General features: G+C 47.1%; 9 protein-coding genes across 9 annotated transcripts; 3 read left to right on the forward strand and 6 right to left on the reverse strand.

Moving 5' to 3' along the window:
- Window positions 1-542: 542 nt before the first annotated feature.
- N7478_008433 (uncharacterized protein) lies at window positions 543-800 on the forward strand (the record flags this gene model as incomplete). The annotated part of the gene is made up of 1 exon (XM_056924647.1): window positions 543-800. The coding sequence occupies one exon, from the start codon at window positions 543-545 to the stop codon at window positions 798-800; it is 258 nt and encodes an 85-aa protein (XP_056777373.1).
- A 1,824-nt stretch (window positions 801-2,624) lies between these two features.
- N7478_008434 (uncharacterized protein) lies at window positions 2,625-3,529 on the forward strand (the record flags this gene model as incomplete). Its single annotated transcript, XM_056924648.1, has 4 exons — window positions 2,625-2,978; window positions 3,044-3,140; window positions 3,192-3,277; window positions 3,338-3,529. 4 exons carry the CDS (start codon window positions 2,625-2,627, stop codon window positions 3,527-3,529), a joined length of 729 nt encoding a protein of 242 aa, XP_056777374.1.
- A 923-nt stretch (window positions 3,530-4,452) lies between these two features.
- Window positions 4,453-6,003, forward strand: N7478_008435 (uncharacterized protein; the record flags this gene model as incomplete). The annotated part of the gene is made up of 2 exons (XM_056924649.1): window positions 4,453-4,524; window positions 4,591-6,003. The coding sequence occupies 2 exons, from the start codon at window positions 4,453-4,455 to the stop codon at window positions 6,001-6,003; spliced, it is 1,485 nt and encodes a 494-aa protein (XP_056777375.1).
- A 678-nt stretch (window positions 6,004-6,681) lies between these two features.
- On the reverse strand, window positions 6,682-7,221 carry N7478_008436 (uncharacterized protein; the record flags this gene model as incomplete). The annotated part of the gene is made up of 1 exon (XM_056924650.1): window positions 6,682-7,221. The coding sequence occupies one exon, from the start codon at window positions 7,219-7,221 to the stop codon at window positions 6,682-6,684; it is 540 nt and encodes a 179-aa protein (XP_056777376.1).
- Window positions 7,222-7,374: 153 nt separating this feature from the next.
- On the reverse strand, window positions 7,375-7,944 carry N7478_008437 (uncharacterized protein; the record flags this gene model as incomplete). Its single annotated transcript, XM_056924651.1, has 2 exons — window positions 7,375-7,695; window positions 7,873-7,944. 2 exons carry the CDS (start codon window positions 7,942-7,944, stop codon window positions 7,375-7,377), a joined length of 393 nt encoding a protein of 130 aa, XP_056777377.1.
- Window positions 7,945-9,800: 1,856 nt separating this feature from the next.
- N7478_008438 (HIT family protein) lies at window positions 9,801-10,445 on the reverse strand (the record flags this gene model as incomplete). Its single annotated transcript, XM_056924652.1, has 1 exon — window positions 9,801-10,445. The coding sequence occupies one exon, from the start codon at window positions 10,443-10,445 to the stop codon at window positions 9,801-9,803; it is 645 nt and encodes a 214-aa protein (XP_056777378.1).
- Window positions 10,446-10,832: 387 nt separating this feature from the next.
- Window positions 10,833-12,448, reverse strand: N7478_008439 (Mob1 family protein; the record flags this gene model as incomplete). Its single annotated transcript, XM_056924653.1, has 2 exons — window positions 10,833-12,149; window positions 12,215-12,448. The coding sequence occupies 2 exons, from the start codon at window positions 12,446-12,448 to the stop codon at window positions 10,833-10,835; spliced, it is 1,551 nt and encodes a 516-aa protein (XP_056777379.1).
- An 853-nt stretch (window positions 12,449-13,301) lies between these two features.
- On the reverse strand, window positions 13,302-16,535 carry N7478_008440 (protein kinase family protein; the record flags this gene model as incomplete). The annotated part of the gene is made up of 1 exon (XM_056924654.1): window positions 13,302-16,535. One exon carries the CDS (start codon window positions 16,533-16,535, stop codon window positions 13,302-13,304), a length of 3,234 nt encoding a protein of 1,077 aa, XP_056777380.1.
- A 1,371-nt stretch (window positions 16,536-17,906) lies between these two features.
- On the reverse strand, window positions 17,907-21,394 carry N7478_008441 (endopeptidase La; the record flags this gene model as incomplete). Its single annotated transcript, XM_056924655.1, has 3 exons — window positions 17,907-18,071; window positions 18,147-18,364; window positions 18,445-21,394. The coding sequence occupies 3 exons, from the start codon at window positions 21,392-21,394 to the stop codon at window positions 17,907-17,909; spliced, it is 3,333 nt and encodes a 1,110-aa protein (XP_056777381.1).
- Window positions 21,395-21,904: the final 510 nt, after the last annotated feature.

Consider the following 21,904-nt stretch of genomic DNA (forward strand, 5'->3'; position numbering starts at 1 on the left):
ACCATTCGAAAACAGTCGCTGAAATGGCGGGGGGAGGAGGATTTTAAAAGCCAGAGCTGGAATATTGAACCTGCCATGGCATTGGCCTCCAGATCGATTGAAGAAGCCGGCATTACGGAAAAGCCATCATAATATCCAGGAGAGGTCTAGTCTCCGCAAGCTCAACTTGCGGAGATGGCTTCAAGCCAATTCCACACGAGACACAAAAAACAGGGCAGTCGGAAATATTGAACAAATTGGGTTAGTGGACGTCGCATTCTCAAGAAAAACGCATTCGATTCGCCGGATAATGTGCAGAGACAGTGAATAAAAAGCCAAAGCTTCACATGAGCCCCCACACTAGGCGACTTATGGCTGCGGACTGAGCGTATCTCCCCCGTGGGGTAAGCCGGAGTGGAGGTCAACCCCGCATTCTCGGCAGTCCTTTATAGGTCCCCCACAGGAAATATCTTGTACATTATTATCCGGCCAGAAGGTGCATGGATCAACATTCAACTGACGGAATTTTGCGATGGCTACTTCAAACTTGAAGTTTCTGACAAATGATGTTCGAGGCAACTATTCGCTTCCGATGGGAGGCGGCACTTCTCGCAGACTACCTTGTCGAAATTTTCAGGCTTCCAGTCCCAAAGAATGAGATCTGCATCATGTGGTATTCCGGTGTTTGGTTCAATGCGACTGAGAAGAAATTTCCCGCATCTGAATTCATCCAGAGGTGGTCAGACATAAATGCGACCCTCAATGATTCCATCGACTTACCCGCCTACCATAACAAGGCCCGCCCTTTTACCGGCCATTAGCTTAACTGGTAGCGGTTTTAATTGAGGCTGATAGGCCTAAGAATGAATTGGCTAAGCTTTGCGATGATATTATAGAGCTTATGAGAAATTTCAAGGCCTTCCAACACCAACGCCTTTGTGAAGACCCAGAAGTGTGTTGCAGAGGACGCGAATGGCTTAGGTCTATCGGTGGATGAGCATAAGAATCTCTTTCTCCACGTAACATGGGGAGTTGGTCAGAATCTGTGCTTGCATGATGTGATACTATATCCTACTCCAATCTATGGAGCTACTACACGCGAAGGACATCGGCTCCAGTGGGATTGGACACCGAAATATACTACTATGTTGTTTTGTACCCATAGCGTGGTACATCTTTGACCAGGTCTGTTTTTATTCATGTTCTTTTTCGCTACGAGTGTATTGATTCAAATCTTGTCAAGTTGTTTTTCAATCTATTTTTAAACCATTCAATTTTGTTTCAACCAACCATGGAGTTCACCCAGCCTTCACCAATCACGAAAGACATAACAATCAACTCTTGCCAAACCCTCCACTGCCTGTTATCGGCTCGGCTTGCTTTTGCTTTTCGCCTATATTCGATGGGTTATCCTCTTCCGGTTTTTTCCAGGTGGGGAAATTCAACTCTCTCAGCATAGAAGTCACGGTGTTCGTGGATAGGAGATAGCTGGTAATGTATTATTGAGTGATAACTGGGATAAATTGTAGATTTTTACGCCCTGGAATCGTCGCCTCACTGCCTCTCCGAGCATGAGCAAATAATGCAGGAGGCTGTAAGGCATCTTCACTTCGAGCGAATCCACATAGATTATTAGTATGCTTGGCGGCTGAAAATTCCCCGACAAATAGCCGAGTGGTGGTTTCGGCCTAACAGCTACGTCAGCAGCTCACGAACAACAACATCCCTATATTATTTTGAAACATTCTCTCATACAGACTCGTTTAGGGGCTGACCTCCGAGATTGTTCATAGATTATTTTGTGGGATACAAGAAGTGTTCGGAAATCGAAGTGTTTGGAAATTCAACCTCGTAAAGTGGCATGTCACAGCGAAGGCCCAGGGGTGGAGATCCATATAGTCCGAAGCACGCTCGGCATAAACCCTTCTTTACGGCTCACTGATACCAATTGGTACTTGGTAGAGCCGAGATCAATTTAAATAATACCGCTGGCCAATCGGAGAATATACGGTTCAGGCAGATTTCCCCGGGACGAATGAAGATCTATGTGGGGAACAATGTGGGAAGAATTATGAAATATGCTGCGTACTGTAGTATCATTGACTTTAACAGTTTTTATTTCGCTCAGTATTTAATTTCTCCTTTATCATATTTACGTTACACATTAAATCCCGGAATTCGGATCTCAATCGCTCATGTTAGGTCAAGTTCAAATAACCGAAATCTTAAGCTACAGCACAAGATTTAAGATTACTTATTATGAATATGTGTAAGATTGCGAGCTAAATACAGCCCACCCTACTTGTAGTATTAACGGTTCGTATACTAAATGCTTGATGAAACAGAGGCCCGCCGTAGTGGACCAACGTGCTTCCAGGATTTCTTTAAGCTCCAAGTCCTCAACTTTAATTGGCATTTGCGGCTAGTAAATTGTGGTTTGGGTGGGACCTTGCGTGCATCCTTGCGTGGAAATCTTGTTCCAAGAACTTGCGGTCCAAATAGAGCATAGTCGCCCGAATATTCGCCGGAAATCTAATTAAAGTAAAAAATAAAGCAATTGCAGTAGAGTAAGTCTCAAATTTAAATAAAGAGAAATAGACCACTTTTTGAACCAACTCCCACTCCTATTTCCGCTCATTCTCAACATGCGCCTTGTTACCACTGTTGCATCTCTTCTACTTGGTGGCCATCTGGCTACAGCAAAACCTGTTCAATATGCGACTACTCAGCTTGTCAATAGTACCGCATGTTCGAATGTTCATATCATGATTGCGCGTGGTACTACAGAGTCCTACCCAGGCTCCCTGGAGACTTTGGCCGAATTAATTAGTACATATAACGATAAAACAACCTACGAGAACATCATATACCCTGCGACCGATGAAACAACCACCAACAGCTATCACGTTGGAAAGAAAGCTTTTGATAAACAGCTGACTCAATTCGTAAAGCGTTGTGGAAACACCAAAACCAAGCTCGTAGTTCTTGCTTATTCCCAAGTACGTATTTAAAGCTGTACTATCTCTAAATTTCTCTTCTCCTAATCACAGCCTGTGATTTATAGGGGGTTATGGTTGTTGCCGACACCCTTGCTGGTGGCGGAGGTGACGCAACTTTGGGCAATTTGACTGCCCCAATTGACGTTGACATTGGGAAACATAGTAACATCCACTGGTTCCATTTTACAATTTTTCACCTAACTCTTGATTCAGTTGATGCTCTTGTCTTGTACGGCGATCCACGACATGCCCCTTACCAACCCTATGATGAAGGGTTCAACACTTCAAGTGTAACCGGAGTAAGTCATATTGCGCCCTTTAGTCAATTGAAGATACTTTTGAACTAAATTTAACCCCAGAAATATCCTCGCCCAAACTTCCAGGTTGAACACCTAACAAAGTACTACGGGAATGTCATTCAAGACTACTGTAATGTTGGTGATCCGGTTTGCGCTAGTGGAGGCAACATTACAGCTCATCTGGTCTATCCTGAGATTTGGGATACTACGGCTGCTAGCTGGGTTCAGGGAGCACTGGATAAAGCTTGTTAATCTTGCTTCCTTTCATTTTCACTTTGGTGGCTTCATGATTTTGTGAAAATTTCAATGTATAACAAATGCGAAGAATGTGTACTGTAAAATACTGAAAAGAGATCGAATATTAGAAATTTCCTAGTGGAAGATTTATCATTGCTAAGTCACTTTTAAACTTTATTCGCGCCTTGATCTGGAGTTCAAATATCCATTAAAGGAGATATCACCGGCGCTAGATGTTTGCTTAGTGCAGTTTTTGCGGGGTAACTTCGGGGTGCCCTATACTGATTGGTGCCATGTTCCTCAATCCGTCATGTTCCCCACGCGTTGGCAGGTGAGTGAGAATACGGAAATCCTACGGCGGAATAAAACTTACCCTTTTTGTAGCTTGTAATATCGAAATTGCCAAGATAAATATACTGGTTGACCCTCCATAGATGCTGACGTTCTCTTATTTTTAAAAACTTCCAAGACCTAGTTTTCGCTCATCTTGGTATATAAGTGCACAATAATCATGATTTCTTTTTTTGGTCTACTTTTATGGGCCTATTTGACTCCTTCAATCATAGCCACCCTTACTTCCCGGGGGTTGAACTCCACTGCACCAAAAGTAAAAGTCAAAAATGGCACCTATATTGGCTTTCATGATCCTGTCCTCAATACAGACAACTTTTATGGAGTTGCATACGCGCAGCCCCCTCTAGAAAACTTGCGTTTTCGACAACCACAGTCTCTCAATACTACTTGGCCCGGTAGCCGAGTTGCGGTGGACTGGCCTAAGGAGTGTGTTGCTTCAAGTAAGGCTTCTTTCTGGACATAAGTGCTTGACTTTATGTGAAAGACTAACTTGAGATTCCTAAAGACTACAATGCAAATGTAGCTATCTCTTAAAATATTCCCAATTTCTACCTTCTCTTGTGGATATTGGCTAACAATTGCAGATGTCTGAGGACTGCTTGTATATGGGCATAATTCGTCCTGCAAACACTACACAAAAAAACCTTCCGGTGATGGTGAGTCTGCCAGATTTTGAGTCCGACAACCCAAATCCCGTCCAGGCACCCTGACATTCCGATCAGGTCTTTCTGGAACAAGGAGGCTTTAACAACGGTGGAGTAGGCTACTATTCAGCCTTCAACCAGACATGGATCGTTCAACGCTCTTCCGATATCGGATTCCCCATCCTCGGGGTAGCTGTTAATTCTCGAATCGGTCCATGGGGCTTTATGTATAGTCAAGAGATACAAGACTCACTCAACACGAACCTAGGACTACGAGACATGCGTAAGGCGCTTGAGTGGATTCAAGAAAACATTGCTGCCTTTGGAGGAGATCCCTCCCGCGTGACTCTTCAAGGACAAAGCACCGGAGCACAATCTGTAGGTCTTCAGCTCCTTGCATATGGTGGAGACAACGCCAATCTTTTCCAAGGCGCCATCTCAGAAAGTGGTGCGCCCGTCTGGTTCGCGCCGACCGCAGATGTAAATCTATGGCAGCCCACCTACGACGGTTTTGTGAAAGCAGCAGGCTGCAGCGCCGCAAAGGATAATCTCCAATGTCTGCGGGAAGTATCTAACACGACTCTCATCGACATCTTCAGCAACACGACACTCGACCCCTTTGGCTCCAATGCGCCACGTGAATTTATGATGGCTGTCGATGGCGACTTCATCCCAGAAGCGAACAGCGTCCTACTACAATCAGGGAAATTTGCGCGCGTTCCATATCTCATTGGCACCAATTTCGATGAAGGCACGACCGTTGGCCCAAAGCCCGTTAATAACGTGAGCGATTTAAATTCATACCTCGCTAAGGAGATGATGACAATCGATAACGCAAGCCTGGCTACTATCGGCTATCTCTACCCAGATATCCCAGAAATAGGCATCCCAACCACTTACAAAGGTCGCCCTCCGTTTAGCGATACGTACGGTCTTCAATGGAAGCGCTCATGTGCTGTTGGGACAGACATCATCATGGACGCACCGACCCGTCTTACGACATTATCCATGGCGGCATATAATTCAACGGTATACCGATACCACTTCAATATTGTTCCAAATGGATACACTAATCTTCAAGGCTCAACACATGCGTCGGAGGTTCCTTTGACATTCTATAACCTTCCCGGTCTCGGTAGTACAGTTCCGCCACTTGGTGGACCGAATGGTGACAAGCTAGTCAAAATGGCTCAGATCATGAGTGCCATGTGGATTGGATTCGCTTATAGCGGAGACCCGAATTACATTATTCAGAAGCTTGGTCCGGATGTTCCTGTTTGGCCTCCTTATACACTGCCTGAGCCGAGGAACTATGTCTTTACAATTAATGAGACTCTGTATACGGAGCCGGACACTTTTCGGGCTGAGGGTATTAATTGGCTTATGGATATGATGGTTGCTTCGAAAAACAATAATTGCACTAGCATTGCAGCTTGTGGGGGTGCTTCAGATGCTATGAATGGGGAAACGGGTGGCATTTATGGTTTCTAATAGGTTTATGATATCAATGCTGCGTAAATTCGAATACTCCAAGGCTATTATCAGACCATTGCACAAAACTTTGCCCATTGCATGTCTATCATGTCATTGCTTTACAGTCGGTAGTTTCTCCCTAGGAGTTTATTTTGGGAATTTATCGCAGACCACAACAAATACTTTGCATTAAATTGTAAATAGCCCGAAGTGTAAACCGGGAATCAGCTTTAGTCCTAGATACAAGCCTCCCGGGCACAGATCTTAAAGAAAGAAGGTCTCTATAATGTCAGATTCTCTGGCCAAGAACATGCATCCGTGGCCAAAGTACAGCGCCGTCTCGTCGATGAAATCAAGACAAGTCTACTAGTCTACTCCCGTTTAAATGCGTCCATTGAAATGTGCAGGGAGAAAGATGACGGAAGACGAAGTTGAAATTCTGATAATACGGAAGAACCAAAGGCTATGCAACCGGTTCTAATGCACTCGAAAATATTTGAAGCGTTTCTCGTTCAATTTACACCTAATTCTTGCATTCAAGTTTCAGCCCACTGTCCAAGACTGCCAAAGTAGTTCTCCGAATCTCCACCTCGCCAGTCTCGTAGCACACACCATGCATGCCGTATATCTTTCCAGCTTGTATAGCAACTTTATAGTCAGGCACCTTGCTGAATAGCGTCTATACAAAAGTAAGAATTAGTCACCGACTCGTCTAAATCGGATTCCGAATAATGGGGTCAGAGAATAACATACCCGAATATAGTGGCGCGCCCATACTGCATATGTTTCAAGGTCAGACGGAGTAGCATCTTTAGGTAATCGGGTCACAGATGGCCCACCACTTCCATCGGTGATTAAATCGACCGGATTGACTGCTACTAAAGGATCCGATAGAATTGCAGGGGCAATACATCCGGTTTCCCAGTCGTATAGCGATGTGACAAGAGCACGCTCACTTGGCAATTTTTTTACCGTAGTATTATGGATTCCAAAGTCGCCGTTTTCAAGAACAAAGCGACAAAGACATTGGTCAGTGTGCTCTAGTGGCATGATATGGGGGAGTGCTCGTAAAAGACTCCCCTTAGCCGCCAAGGCCACTGGGCCAACAGTCTCGTTATCATCCTCCCAACCAATCATGTCTCCTTCATTTCGCATAGTAGCATTGATTTTAGATTCTATAACATGCGCCCAGAATTCGCGTGTTGGAGCAACCGGCAAGGAGAGTGATTCTGGCATGGATTTAATACACGGCTAAGAAAATACCTCGTTATGAAGCTAGTCGGCGGGTTATAGTGAAACAGACCTGCCCGTATACTTGCCAGCTGATCAAGGAGATATAGCTAATAAAGTAAGAATCCTAAACTGACTTTAAAAGAAGTCTCATATTCATCATACCTTATTAGCACCATTCAGTTCATCCCATACATTGCCCACATCCTCTGCCTTTTCGAATAGAAATAGCCGGCGACCAGCTAAATCTTTAGGAATAGAGCTTGTTGGGCCGGGATGCAATACTGGTACACGTTGGTAAAACAAGCGAGATATATGAATATCAGGCTCCGTACGCAGTAGATTATAGACAGCCGCTTCGAAATTAACTTCCTGTATCTGCTCCTCTATCGGAAAGCCATCAAAATCAGGCATATTGACATCACTACGCGCTAGGCGAGCGACCATATCAGGCCCTTTCAAAGTTCTAATGTGGAAACCCTAATAATACATACATTAGGCTCCACTCTTTGTGAAATATAATGCGTACTTACATAGTTGTTGGAGCCTTTGTCAACAGCCGGAATCTCTATCACCTGAGTACCTGTGTGCTCCTCGATCTCTTGATAAGAAGGTTGGTGTCCATAGTCCTTGAAAGGGGCTTTGTCCGTCACGCACCAGAGGAACTAATTGCTTGCCATCGTATGGTTTGCCATCTGGCATAGATGGCCAGTCATCTCTCCAGCCCATCGTGGTGGATATTAGTCTGTGGATTGTCAAAGAGAGAATGCAAACCGTGGTACCGTGAATACGAGAGATGTGCGTTGTAGAATGAGCATCACAGGAAGTCCAAGCACATTTTTCTATCAGGTGGTTAGGACGGACTAAAATCGGGAGCGACTAAGGCCCCCATTAGATTTTTGCTCGGGCCGCGCTATAAAACTTCACATTAAGCAATCTTTCAAGGAGATGCCTAGTCTAACCCTCTTGCAAGTCCAACAGCGGGATCACCCTTATCGACGACCATATACATGTTATAAAAAGTAATACCACGCATGGCAAAGGGGGGAATAGAGAAAAAAAAATAGTAAGACAAAAAGAAAAAAAGGAACTCCGGTAGGGGGAATCGAACCCCCGGCTGCTGTGTGAGAGACAGCGATGTTAGCCACTACACCATACCGGACTGGTATATATTGGTGACGTGATTTGTGCGTACATGAACCTAATCTAAAGTTAGCTGCTCAGATCTGAATCTCAATCTAGTGAAGAGGACTATGGTCAAGTTGAAGATGAGCAGCTTGGATCTGATGCGGATACCAAAATCATAAACACACCAAGTTTTCCAAGGCTCGGTGGGAGAAAATTATTTCGCGACAGTCTTTAACCTTGGAACTCCTATTACTAGCAGATTGTTCAAGTTAGACCCTTATGCCCTCCCAGTCCGTGATAATATATAAGTTCGACAATGCGATTGATGCGGAAAAGCCATTGCAATTGCTATCTCCGGCTGAATAATTACCATCCGCATCACCACCCTTGCCTGAAGAACCGGAGGTCACAAATTCCAATAGAAACTGGAATGCATTCTCAACGGCCCTGAATTGTTATCCGTGCGTATTTGCAGATTACGGGGTATTGACGCCGGCAATGGCGAAATTCAACTAACCATCTTAACGGTTTATACTTAAGTATCATCAAGGAGATTGCTCGTTTCCTCGCGCTTGACTCAATCATCCGACTCAAATCCAAAACACGTGGGACAAGAAATGCGTCGCAGGTATAGCCTCCGCGCGTCCACCTTGTAACTGCCAAAACATCGCGTGGCTATGCATGCATTGTGATTCAATATGGCGCGTTCATGACATCAAGCACCGTCACGGTAAAGTCTGGGAATGGCACGCACGATTCGGTAGTCCGGTGAGGGCGTTGGTGAAGAGTGCAAGGGCGTGAAGTGCGAGCGAGACGAGAACTGTCTTGCTACGCAGAAGATCGAGATTGAAGATGACAGCGAGGTTGTTGCGGCTGGTGTTATTGAGTATTAGGTGAGAAGAAGACGAAGGAATATCTTGTTTGCGAGAAGCAAAAATAGAATCGGAATTGGACTTGGAGAGTGCGGTGGTCGAGAATTATTCCGACGAAGAATGAAATTCTCAAAATCTAATGTGTGGTCATTTAGATTGAATTTGCTTGAGCCTTCTATATTCGATGTCTTTAGGTATGAATGTAACTGACATGAAGCTCTAATTTACCATCCTCCGAGGCCGATAAATTTCGCATGCTGCCATGAATAGCACGAGATTCTACGTTTATATAGATGAGCGTCTGCGATGCCCAGGCTTTGATCTCGGAACAGAAATACTTCAATGTTGTTCTCTCACAAAGGGAACAAGGAGGTCTGATTGTTCTGTCGAGCTCAAGAGTCTATTCACTTGTAAAACCCATACTTGATCTCATGGCCTAACAAGTCCAGCACCTGAAGCTCATCAGCGTCGAAGGCACTCTCTATAACATAATCTACATATCCATCCTCATCCAATCCCCAATCCCAAAAAACTAATATATACACACCCCTTCCCCAAGGTCCAAATCAATCTCAATCTCACAATCTACTCAACAGGTTCCCCCTCCATCTCCCCCTTCAACATCTCCGCCTCAGCAACCATCTCCCCCTCCCCCCTAGGCTTCCTCTCCTCATCATCCGGCACCGGAAACCCCTCACTCCGCTTCTTCCTAGCCTCCTCCGTCGCACCCCCACTATCCCTCAAAAGCGCACGTCCAATATCCCCTTCCTCCCCATCAAGCATATCATACACCGCATCAGTTCCACCGCGATGATCTAGATCCCTCGCCTTCCTCGGTAATATGTGAGCATGAACATGCGGCACGCTCTGTCCGGCATGTACACCGTCTTGAATAGCTATGTTTAGACTTGCGGCGCCGTAGACTCGTTCAACCATTCTTCCTACGCGGCGGACTGTTAGGAAGAGGTCGCTTGTTTCGGAGGGGGTTAGGTCACATAGGCGGGGGACGACGCGGAGGGGGGAAATTAGGACGTGGCCGGGCAGGATTGGTTTGAGGTTTACGAGGGCGAAGGAGAGGGGGGTTTTGTAGAAGACCTGTTTTTTGGGTTGATTTGTTAGTGGGGGAAGGGTTGAGGGGGAGAGAGGGCATACTTGTGGTGTTACGAGGAATGAGCCGAAGTAGATTGGGGCTGTGGCGCTTTTTAGGGCCATTTCTGGTGGATTGGACATTTGGATGTTGGCGATGGAGTGCTCAAAGTTGTTGGATCCATGCACATGGTAGGTATGGGGCTGATAAGGAGCTTGGTTGCTTATCGATAAGATATGGGGTATTGGTATCAGTATCAGATTGGCTGGGGCTGGAGTTTCAGAGTCGGAATCCAGATCAAATTAGATTACAGAGAAGAAATTGCACCAGAGAATGGGTATATTTGTTATTGGACCATGATAAATATCCTGAAGCTATGATACACAAGTGAAGTAAAAATTTGAGTCATTCCCATCGCAGCCAGCAAGCATTAAAGTATTTCCGCCATGACATAAATACAGAAAGAAAAAAAAGGGTCAAATGAAATGGAAATCGGAGAGCATGTTGATCAATGCTCTTAGGAGTCTGCCTTAGTCTGCCTCAGACTTGGGCTTGGGCTCGGGCTCAGACCCAGCCTCAGACTCAGGCACTGCGGCTTCTGGTTCTTTAGCCTCCTCCGCGGCAGGAGGTGCAGATGCATCCTCACCCTCCAGGGGTGATTCGGCTGAGCTTTCGGTTTTGGGTTCTGCCTCGTTCGCTTCCGGCTGTTCAGCGGCCTCCTCTTTAGGTTCGATTGGAGACTCGGCTGCTTCCTGAGGTTGCTCTTGCTCTTGCTCTTGCTCTTGCTCCTTCTCACTTTCCTTCTCCTTCTCCGCCTGCTCGAGCTCCTGCTCCTGCGCCTCGGAGGGCGGTTCGCTAGTCTCGGTAATCTCTTCATTCGCAGGAGCAGCCTCTGTCTCAGGTAGAGGAGTACTAGAATCGTTCTCAATAACAGAAGGGAAAGGCTCATGCGACTCCGTCATAACATCACGTAGCGGGGCTTGAATTTCGTGAACTTCCTCCGGATCCTCCGCACTCTCCGTAATAGTCGTAACCCGCGACCCAGTAGAAGGACTATGCTTATGCCTTCTCGTAGTCGCACCGGTACTAATCGAGGGATCCATAGCCTCCACACCTCCGCCACCACCACCACCCGCAAACGGACCTTCATCCTTCCTCAAAATAGTCAATCGTTTACTCTCAGCCAGCTGCTGCTGCTGCTGTTCTTCCACCGCACGAGGCTGAACAGCATCCAACCCCTCAGCCTCAGGCGGAATAGTGTAATTATCCTCCGGAATAAGCTGAAACATGTCACAGACAGTCTTAAAAAACACATACAACCCATCATGACCCTCAACTTCCCAGAAAACATCACGATGCTGAAACCAAGCATGTGCAAAGATCCGATAAAGCCGGCGAAAGATATTAGTCAAGTGTCTTATGCTTGTTGAGGGACCACCACCAGCCTCCGAGCCGAGCGTCAACCGACTAGGAAAGTGCTTCGGGGAGGTAAGGGTATTTGTTGCCCAGTCGAGGGTGTGGCAGCAGTAATCTATAGCGCAGCATGATTTCGGGGGATCGTGAACAGCACAAAGGTACTGCCATTCTGAGGCGCGCATTTCGGGACAAGTCTGTGACGAGCAGGGAGGGCTTTCGGCGAAGAAAGCAATGATGAGATTGTTAACTTTCATAGTTAGGAAGCGACATAACTCGTAAAGCCATAATGATCTATCGACGCCCTCGGGAGGCTCGGCGAGTTGGATTGCGACCTCGCGGCTGATGGGGATGACAGTATCAGAGCCTTCAGGCTTAGTGAAATGATGATACAAGGCTTTGAGGTGTTCCTGCAACTGAAAGGGGGAGTCGAGCTAATTTAATCGCATAAACAATTAGTAGACTAGCTTTGAATTAATTGGAGATGATCCAATAATACCTGCGACAAAGGAATTAATGGCGGTCCAAAGGCCATGTCAGCTGTTTTGGTCCCCGGACGGATCCTGCGTGTTGATCCATCCTCTTCTCCGGCAGGCGCGCCAAGAAGTTGTTCGCCATCTTTGCCAAATGTCTCGCCGACTGAAGGCGATTGAGGACCGATCTGGACCTCTGTGAACGGGGGCGGACTTGGAAGACGTGGGGAGCTAGACGGGGAGACTCCCGCGGCAGTCATGGCGCGTAACAAGAATCGGGGGATTCGAGGGAATTTGGATGGCAAGGCAGTGGAAAAAAAGACGCGAATGTAAAAGAGGGTAAGCGAGGATGAATAAATGAGTGAAAAGTGTAGCCCGCGCCCAGTCCGATCCTTAAAGCATGAGATAGAAAATGGAGACCTCAGGACAGCTTTAGCATGGACTCAATCGGAGCTGAGGCAGGAGATAGAGATAAGCAACAACATATGACCGCCCGCGCCCTAAGCCCTACTGTCCGCTCTGGGAAACAACGTCACCTAGAGTTTTGGTTTCTGGACGCAGGAACCAGATTAGAGTTCTATAAAGTCTTGTTTAAGTGCTTACGTTCGTAAAATTTAAGATTTTGTATCGTTCTAATGTCTGCAACTGGAAAGCTAGTCAAATACATTTGCAAATTGTGCGAGAACGCCAAAAAGACGATTAAAAACCTCCGTATAGGTATAGGAATACAATCAGAACAAGAACATGTAGAAAGGAAGAAAGAGATAGAGAGAAAATAACACGAAGAAAAAAGACGCAAGAACGCAGCAAAATATAAATCAAATCAAAACCACCAAGAAAACAAAAGAAAGAAAAGAGAAAAAGGACTTTTTAGACGCCATAAGTTCGCCGGCATGCGCCATCGATATGGATGCCTGGGAGTGCTAGCTTGGAACGCAACAGTGAACATGATAGAACTATACAAGCGAGAAATGAAGAGGGTATCGATCGTATAGCCCCATGAAATTGGGACTTGGAAAATCATCTGGCGTTCATAAGTCTTCCAGGATACATAACCTTAGGCTAGAAGAGAATAGCCTAGGGCCGAGAAGATCTGAGGATCCAGCTCTAGAGTCATGATCTAGAAGCAGGATTGATAGGAAGTCGGGATTCCAGTAGAGAAGGTCCCACTGATTGGGATTCTCCAACAGGTAGACTAGGAGGAAGTTGTATTTTGGTCGTGGGGAGAATCGACTTGACAGGCCCATCTTCAGCAGCTGGGCTAATGGGGAGTCGGGATTCGAGAAGCGAGAATATATACGTTGAGAGATCTACCCTTTGAGGTGTAGGATGGATAGGGGTTTGTGATTCGGGTGGCGGCGAATCGAATTCGATAGGGCCATTCTCAATGAGTGGGTTTATAGGAAGTTGCGAATCAAGAAGGTCGTTTCGCAAGAGCTCGAGAGGGTGTATAGAGCTTTCTTTTTTCAATGAAAGGTCCGATGTGGAATTTTCCTCCTTGATTGGAAGATCAAGCATGGCGCTTTCTTCTTTCAATGTAGGATTTATGGGCAATGAAGAACCCGAAAGAGGTTCAAGGATGAGACTCTCTTCTTTCAGCTCAGGGCGAAGTATAAAACCTTCTTCTTTCAATGAAAGATCCGCTGGGGAACTTTCTTCTTTCACAGGAGGGTCAAACATGGAACTCTTTTCCTTCATTGGAGGATCAAGTATGGAAATCTCTCCTTTCAATGCAGGATTTATAGGCAATGAAGAATCCGAAAGAGGTTCTAGAAGAGGTGTCTGGACAGGCGAAACCGCCCTCGAGCTGTATAGAGACCTCCCCTCACTCGACATGCCAGGAAATGCCCTACTCCGAAAAATAGGCAGAGCAGGGTTAATCGGGAGAATGGAGTGAAAGAGAAACGGTACCGCGCCGGGAAGTTCGCTCATTTGAGACCCAGATCTAGCATGTCCGTTTCGATAAGAACGTTGTGGTTGTAATTGTTCTTCTTGCAGTACTGGGCTCGAAACCTCTCCATCCAACCTTAAAGAAGCATGTGGAGATTCGTAATGGTGAGGGCGTGGATGTCCATAAAAAGAATCCTGGTCAATAGAAGGTTGACCCTCTGACGGGGCAGATATCGAGGGCGAAATTTGTCGCGGAGGAGCAGATCTATTATAATTCGATAGATGGGGGCATTCGTTGGACATAGCAGCTTGGACAGGGTGATTTTCAAGATATTCAGCCCTATGGTCGTAATGGGTATCGGGAAGTCCCCAGCGATTTTCGAGATGGTCATCATGTTCATGGTGATTTAGGGTAGATGCGGAGGAATGTCGGGATAGGAAAGCTGCGCCTCCGTTGGATCCTGCGAGTGTTGGGGTAGAGCCTTTGCCTTGGTCGGGATGGGTAGAGAAAATATGTTGAGATAGGCCATTGTCGTGGGGTTTTGGAAATTCGGATCTGAATTCAGGTGTATGTGGATGGAAATGATGATCGTGGTGGCTTGTTACGGAGAAAGGGCTCATGCCATTTCCCTTTGTTATGAGGGGTCGTAGATCGTGTTCCGCTGTGTCTCGAGCCCAGCCAGCCGGGATAGAGCGTGAAAGAAGATCTGCGGGGAACAATGAAATAAGATCCTTGGCAGCCAATCGGTGTCGGGGAGTTGGACTGAGACAGATATCGACTAGTCGGCGGTAGTAATCGGGTACATCGATATCGTTTCCAAGAATCAAAGGGCGAGGTTGTCGTTCTGGTTCATCTTCCTCCATCGCGAGAGCCCACAAAGTCATACCAAGCTGGTATAGATCTGTCTTTACTCCGATATACATGGATATTCGTTGGTTGCTTTCAATCTTGGCGGCAATCTCTGGTGGTTCCCATCCAACTGGACATCCACGACGGTTGATGTCGATAATATAAGCGTTGTCGTTGCCATCCACCACGATATTCGACAATGTGAAATCACCCTGTACATAGCCTGATTCGTGTATTTCGCAAAGACCCTGTACAATCTGTCGAGCCCATCGTTCTCGTCTGGCAAATGAAATTTGTCCTCGCTGCTCGTATAGAATATCAATCAATGCACCCTGAGAGGCATAGTTAATCAGCAGCCCCTTAACCACCTCCTGTCGCTCATCGACCACAATCGCATCCACCTGAATCACATTGGGAGACAGATGAAGAGCGTGCAATGCATTGATCTCATATAAAAACTCATCCACCGTATCCGGACCCGGAATCTCTTTCTTGATATACTCATGGCTTCCCAGCCTCACTTTATAAACAAATCCAGAGAGGTGTTGCTCGAAGCTGAGAAAGTTCTCCGGTACGCACCGAGCACCACGGAGGTGTCCAATACTCGAAATTGGCGGATAAGGAATCGTCTCATTCACATCCTCGGTGACATGAACATGAAGACGACCATCGCGTGTCTCAACCTTCAAATTCGTAACGGTATCATAAAATTGAATCTCCGCCAAAGACTCCCGAATCGACTCATATATCCTCGCACATTTATCCCGTTGAGAGCGCAACTGTTTCAAGTCGTCTTCGAGAGAATCTGGCGGCGCACCACGGTAATCGCAAGAAATCGTCACTCGTCGCCATTTATTCGGGCTTTCCGCATAGGTCACAAAGAATTTCTCCCTCTCTGAGCGATCCCGAAAGTGCATGCTCAGATTCAGAATCCATCGTTGTTCCAGCTCCATCTCGAGTGTCTCCGATAAGGGGCCCTTTGGTGGCACGCTTTCCACGTCAGGGGAACGATCCCAGTCGTCCTCTGATTCCGACTCAGTCCCAATATCATCCAGAGTGGCAGTATCCGGTTCCCTTTCTCTTTCGAAATCCAGGGGCTCGTCGACCGTGGTAGCTGTAGCGGGCGTCGGGCCGAGCCACTGAACCTCTGGCGCGGAGAGTCGAGGGCCCACGGCGGGCGGTGGAGAACGGGTTCTTTGGGCACTCAACGGGCGACGGTCGGCCGACTGAGCACGACGAGGCTCGGAATCCAAACGGGCAAGACGATCGCGCTGTTCCAAACTCTGACGCTTAAAAGTAGTACCACGGGGTAAACCGACGCCGACGCGACGGGAGAGTCTTCGAGTCAGATTATTGTGCTGCTTGGCGGTGCTATCGGTCGACGATGCTCGGCTGTGGTTTAGGTTGAGGTTGAGGTTGTGGGGGAATGAGACAGTATCGCGGTTATTGTTATCCCGAGAGTGTCCACCTTCTCGATCTCGTTCGTCGCGACCCAGCCATCTTCGCAACCCCAAACGATGCCACATGCTCTGTTTCTGGGGGCCCTTTTCATCCATGGGGAGACCCAGCCGCGTTGGGCTACAGCTGTTTGCAAGGGAGATGGCCATACGGCATGCTCCTTGGAACCAAGGAACAATTCAATCACCCCGCTAGCTGGAAACCCCCCATAAGAATTGAACGCGGAAGGGTGAAAAACGAAGTAAGCGGGAGAGCCACCAGGAATATACCAGAATATACTCAAAAGATGACGAGGAAGATGTGTAATGTAAGAAGAGAAAGACGAGAAAGAGAGAAAAAGGGCCCCCGGGCAAAGGCAAGAAAAAAAAAAACGCCCTTAACAACGCACGAGCACTAGGAGTCACCACACCAGAATTTCAATATCGGTGTAGACTATTGCCCCCTTTAATCTCAGGCTCTACCTTGTCCTTGTTTTTCTCTTCTCTTGTTTTTTGTCCTGTTTGGCCCCTTTTTCCTCTTCTTGATTTTTTCTTTGTTTTATAAATATCGGTATCCTCTTGGATTCGAGGTATCGAGGTACGCAGTACGGGAGTATAGGAAGCTAACGGATTCAATCTGGCGTGTCACACAAGGGTTGCAGTGGACGCGGAGGCTGGGAAACGCTGGTCCGTGACAAGATAAGTATCCAACAGTGTATCCAGTAGTGGACAAGGAGAAAAAAACAGAGAAGAGGCGGTGTCAAACGGTGTGTTCTCAAGACCAGAAAGAAAAAGAGAGAGATGCGATCTTCAAAGTCAAAAAAAATAAAAATAAAAAATAAAAAAAATAACAGTAAGTCCGAACGTTAGCGGTGGGAGAAGCGTCGATCCACTGCAAGGTATGAATGTCTCACAGCAATGAAGCAAAAGGACCAGGGGAAGAAGAGAGATGTCTACTTTTATTGTTTATAAGAAAAGAAAAAGAAAAAGAAAAAGAAAGCAATTCGGAAAAGCAGATCGGGGAAAAAAGTATTTCTACGTGACGCACAGTAATTTATAATTTCATCAGACTATTTCTCGTTTCAGTCCAAAAGATGAATTGGATCTGATGAACTCAATGCGTTGCGGCCTGACAGTGCCTGATTGAACTCGCTGATTGGTGGAAAAGCCGACTATACAAATCACGATCAGAGGGCTACAGGGCTATACAGTGGAGTCTATACATATATCACAAGGTAGTAAGATCAATTATACATGAAACAATAGTTCAATATGGGCTGAAATTACAATTGAGCGGAGAAGCATCTTCTAATCATCAGAGTCGCAAAAATATCGTCTAACAAAACATTTCAACGTCCAACGCCAGTCCATGCATTCCGGTTGGGGAAGACAAGACGCCCTGTACCCCACATGAAGTTTAAAGAAAAATATAAAAAAAGAACATGAAAAAAAAATAGAACAAACAGAGAGACAAACTATACAGAGTTACAAGTATATGTACCAACAGGTTCTCAGGCTTTTTTATGCTGGATCCGATCGCTTTTACTCCTCATCACCAGTAGCAGCATTGCTCTCGTCTTTCTTGGGCTTGGCCAGTGCCTTCTGCCAAAGGGTACGCGCAGCCTCTTGATCCAGATCAGGGAAGAGAATGTTAAATACATCAGAGTACCAGTTGACAGGGTGGCCTTCGATGCCCTTTTTGATATTCTATCATTCATCGCGTTAGTCAAGAGTCAAGAGAATATCACGAGATCTACAGGGTTGACCGGGGTCATGACTCACCTCGGGCAATTCAAGCCAGTCAGATGTGTTGTCTGCTGGGAAGATGATCTTTGTGGCACCAGCACGACGAGCAGCCACGGTCTTTTCTCTTAAGCCACCAATGCGCAGAACCTTGCCGGTAACGGTCAATTCACCGGTCATCGCAACGGTCGGGTCGAGAGAGTGGTTCAATGCCAGGGAAAGAAGTGAGCTGGCCATAGTGATACCGGCAGAAGGACCTGTAGAAAGAAAAGTTGTTAGTAATATGAACGAGGAAAAAAAAGGAAACCTGTAGATTGTGAGTGATAGTGATACATACCATCCTTAGGTACGGCTCCCTCGGGACAATGCAGGTGAACCTTGGCTTTCTCAAAGAAAGCGTTCTCAGGGAATTGACGAGCCATGACAGACTTGGCAAAGGAATAGGCAATATGCGATGACTCCTTCATCACGTTTTGCAGATTACCGGTGATCTCCAACCCAGGTCTCGAGTTGTGATTCAGAGCATTCTCCAGGATACACTCCACATAAAGCGCCGCACCACCCATACTGGTCCAGGCAAGTCCCATGGTAACACCAGGGGGGAACTTGTCGTACAGACGGTCCGCTGTAAAGACTGGGGGTCCAACATAATCCTTGAGGGTATCCTTGCCGATACGAAGTTGTACGCTTTCGGGAACCTTGAGAGCATGTCGAGGGGTCTCGGTGGTAGACTTCTCAGGGTCAATCGGGGCAGCTGCGGGATCAGGAGACTCATGCTCCTTTGACTCTTCTTGTGCCGCTTTACCCTCTTCAGTCAATGCAGCCTCTTCGGGGAATGTCTCTTCGCCCAGATCCTGGACGATCTTAAATGCTGCCTTTCGGTAGACCTTCTCAATCTGCTTCTTCAGGTTGCGGACACCGCTTTCGCGGCAGTAGGACTTGATGAGTTCCTCAATCGCGTTTTGCTCAAGGTTCACATCAACGTCTTTCAGGCCGGTCAGTTCGCGGGCAGCGGGGGCCAGGTATCGTTCAGCAATGGCCATCTTCTCATCGGCGACATAACCAGAGAGCTCGATGAGCTCCATTCGGTCAAGCAGTGGCCGGGGAATGGTATCAGTGACGTTGGCAGTACAGACAAACAGAACCTTAGACAGATCAACAGGAACATCCATGTAGTGGTCAAGGAATGAAGAGTTTTGTTCTGGGTCGAGCAACTCCAGCAACGCAGAGGAGGGGTCGCCCTGGTGACCACGTCCAATCTTATCCACCTCATCGATCAGGATCAAAGGGTTTTCGGTTTGACACTTCTTGAGAGCTTGGATGATACGACCGGGGAGAGCACCAACGTAGGTTCGTCGGTGACCCTTGATCTCTGCAACATCGGTCAAGCCACCCACAGAGAAACGGTAGTACTGGCGGTTCAAAGCACGAGCCACAGACTTTCCAATGCTGGTTTTACCAACACCAGGAGGTCCAACCAGACACAGAATCTTTCCTTCCACCGTGCCGCGAAGCTTACCCACGGCAATGAACTCGAGGATTCGGTCTTTAACATCCTTCAAACCATAGTGGTCTTCATCTAGAACACTAACCGCATTCTTGATGCCAAAGTTTTCCACGCTCTTTTGACCCCAGGGAATCTGGGTTAACCAATCCAAGTAGTTGCGCGTAACATTAAATTCGGATGCTGCAGGCTCCAAGTGGGCGAGCTTGTTGATCTCCTCCTCGAAAACCTTCTTAACAGCTTCGGGCATTGCAAGCTTCTCTGCCTTCTCCTTAAACTTCTCGACAAGCTTTTCCTTTCCATCTGACTCGATTCCAAGCTCTCTCTTAATTCCCTTCATCTGCTCCATGAGCCAGTATTCCCGTTGGCGCTTCTGAATCTTAGCTTCCACATCCTTGGTGATCTTGGACTGTAGCTGTGCGTTCATTAATTCCTTCTTCAACACGACTAGTGCCTTAGGAAGACGCTCTTCGATGTTCATAGTTTCGAGAACCTCTTGCATTTCATGCAGCTCACCAGCTGACACTGCGGCGGCGAAATCAGCGAGTTTGGCGGGCTCATCGCTGAGGTTTCCAGGGAACTGATCGGTGTAGAAAGCTGAGATCTGGTCACGGAAGAGGGGGTTTAAGGTAGCAATTTCCTTGCACACATTCACAATCTCACTGGTCACGGCCCGAATGATACCGTTCTTCTTGTCGTACGGCTCCTCTGTCAGGTTCTCCACATTTACCAAGCTGATCGGGTACTTTTTGAGGAATGACGTAGGCTCGTAGTGGTCCTTGTGCGCAGCTTCAGCAGCACCCTCCTCGAAACTAGCCACAACATCACCCTTCTTTTCCGTCTTCTCTTCTGTCGGAGCTCCCTTAGTCGCTTCGGTTGGCGGGAGAAGTGAAGAGATCTTTATGCGGCGGTGGGGGTAAAGAACCGCAGTGACACCACTAGCCTCACCGCGAAGAGGATAGGCCGCTGTAATCTGAGCGAATACACCAGTATCATAGACGTCGTCCAAATTCTCAATGACATCGCCATCGGCATTATCATCCTTAAACAAGAAAGCACCCACATATGGCTGGCCGCGCTTCATCATATCTTGGATTGCAGCTGCGACATTAGGGTCTCGAATGGTAATAGCTTTATAGAACCCAGGGAAGAGTGGGCGTTTTGCGATGGGAATCGCCATAACTTGCGGGTATACATCTGGAACTGCAGGCTTTTGTAAAGCCTTCTCTCCAGATCCTTTCTTTCCCTTTTTCCCGCCGTCGTCGTTACCGCCATTGTTACCGCCACTTGCAGAGCTAGGTTTAGAGTCGGCCGAGCCTCCATTAGACGGAATAGGAGAGGGTGTAGCATTTGAGTCACCCTTTCCATCCGCCTCAGCTTCCTTCTTAGCCTCCTCTTCTAATCCCCGCTGTTCCTTGTCGCTCGATGATCGGTCTTTCCTCCGTGTAGTATGGGCCTGGTCGCCGGTCTTACTAGAGTCGAAAGCTTTCCGTCGCGGTTCCGGAGCTCGCTCCACCTCTTTATCATCTTGAGAGGTTTCCTCTTCTTGTTTTTGTTGTGATTCATCGGTTTGATCCTCCGGTACAGGCTTCTCTTTCCGTTGAATGGAGCTCGAGGAAAACGTGCGGGGCGCCGAGGGAAACGACCGGCCAAGGCCAGTGGTGATTAAAGCTGAGCGAACATTGGCATTGGTCCTTGGCGACGTTAGGAAAGGTCGGCGCAATAATGGACGAGGGGTTTGATGGAGCGCAGCTCTCCAGGGGAGGGTCTGGCCGCGGAGCATGCTATTGGAGTTTCACGGTGGTTCGGCGGAGGGTTAGGAAATTCCGATTCAGCGAGGAAGGGAAAGGACGGGTATGGGATGGAAGCTTGAGGGTCCCGTGTCGCAGCTTCAGGTGATATGAATGAAGCTGAGGGCGTATGAGAGGGGGAAGTGGGAAGATGTCAAGGTCCGTCAATCGGAGGCTACTCGGCTTGTTCATGACCTGAGCACTGTGAAGGCCCACATCGGCCCGATATTTTCTCCGTCTTCATCTTACAAATGCACTAGGAAGGACAAATAGTTTCTAACTACTTCTATTGCTATACATTGGAGAAGGGAACTTGGACATGGAGTAGCTAAATAGCGGAAAGAAGAGCTTGATGGGGAGCTTGGGAGATTCTTGACCCACCCTTAAGAATAATCACATTTTACCTTACACGTATAAATCGGCTATTGGAGGTCTGTCGCGTGAGCTGCAGAAATGGGATCATTCGCCAGCTATTCTTTAGTCCAAGATGCAAGTTCAAGTTT

Source organism: Penicillium angulare (genome assembly GCF_028827245.1).
Source record: "Penicillium angulare strain IBT 27051 chromosome Unknown utg000005l_segment0_segment0, whole genome shotgun sequence".
Classification (NCBI taxonomy): Eukaryota; Fungi; Ascomycota; class Eurotiomycetes; order Eurotiales; family Aspergillaceae; genus Penicillium; species Penicillium angulare.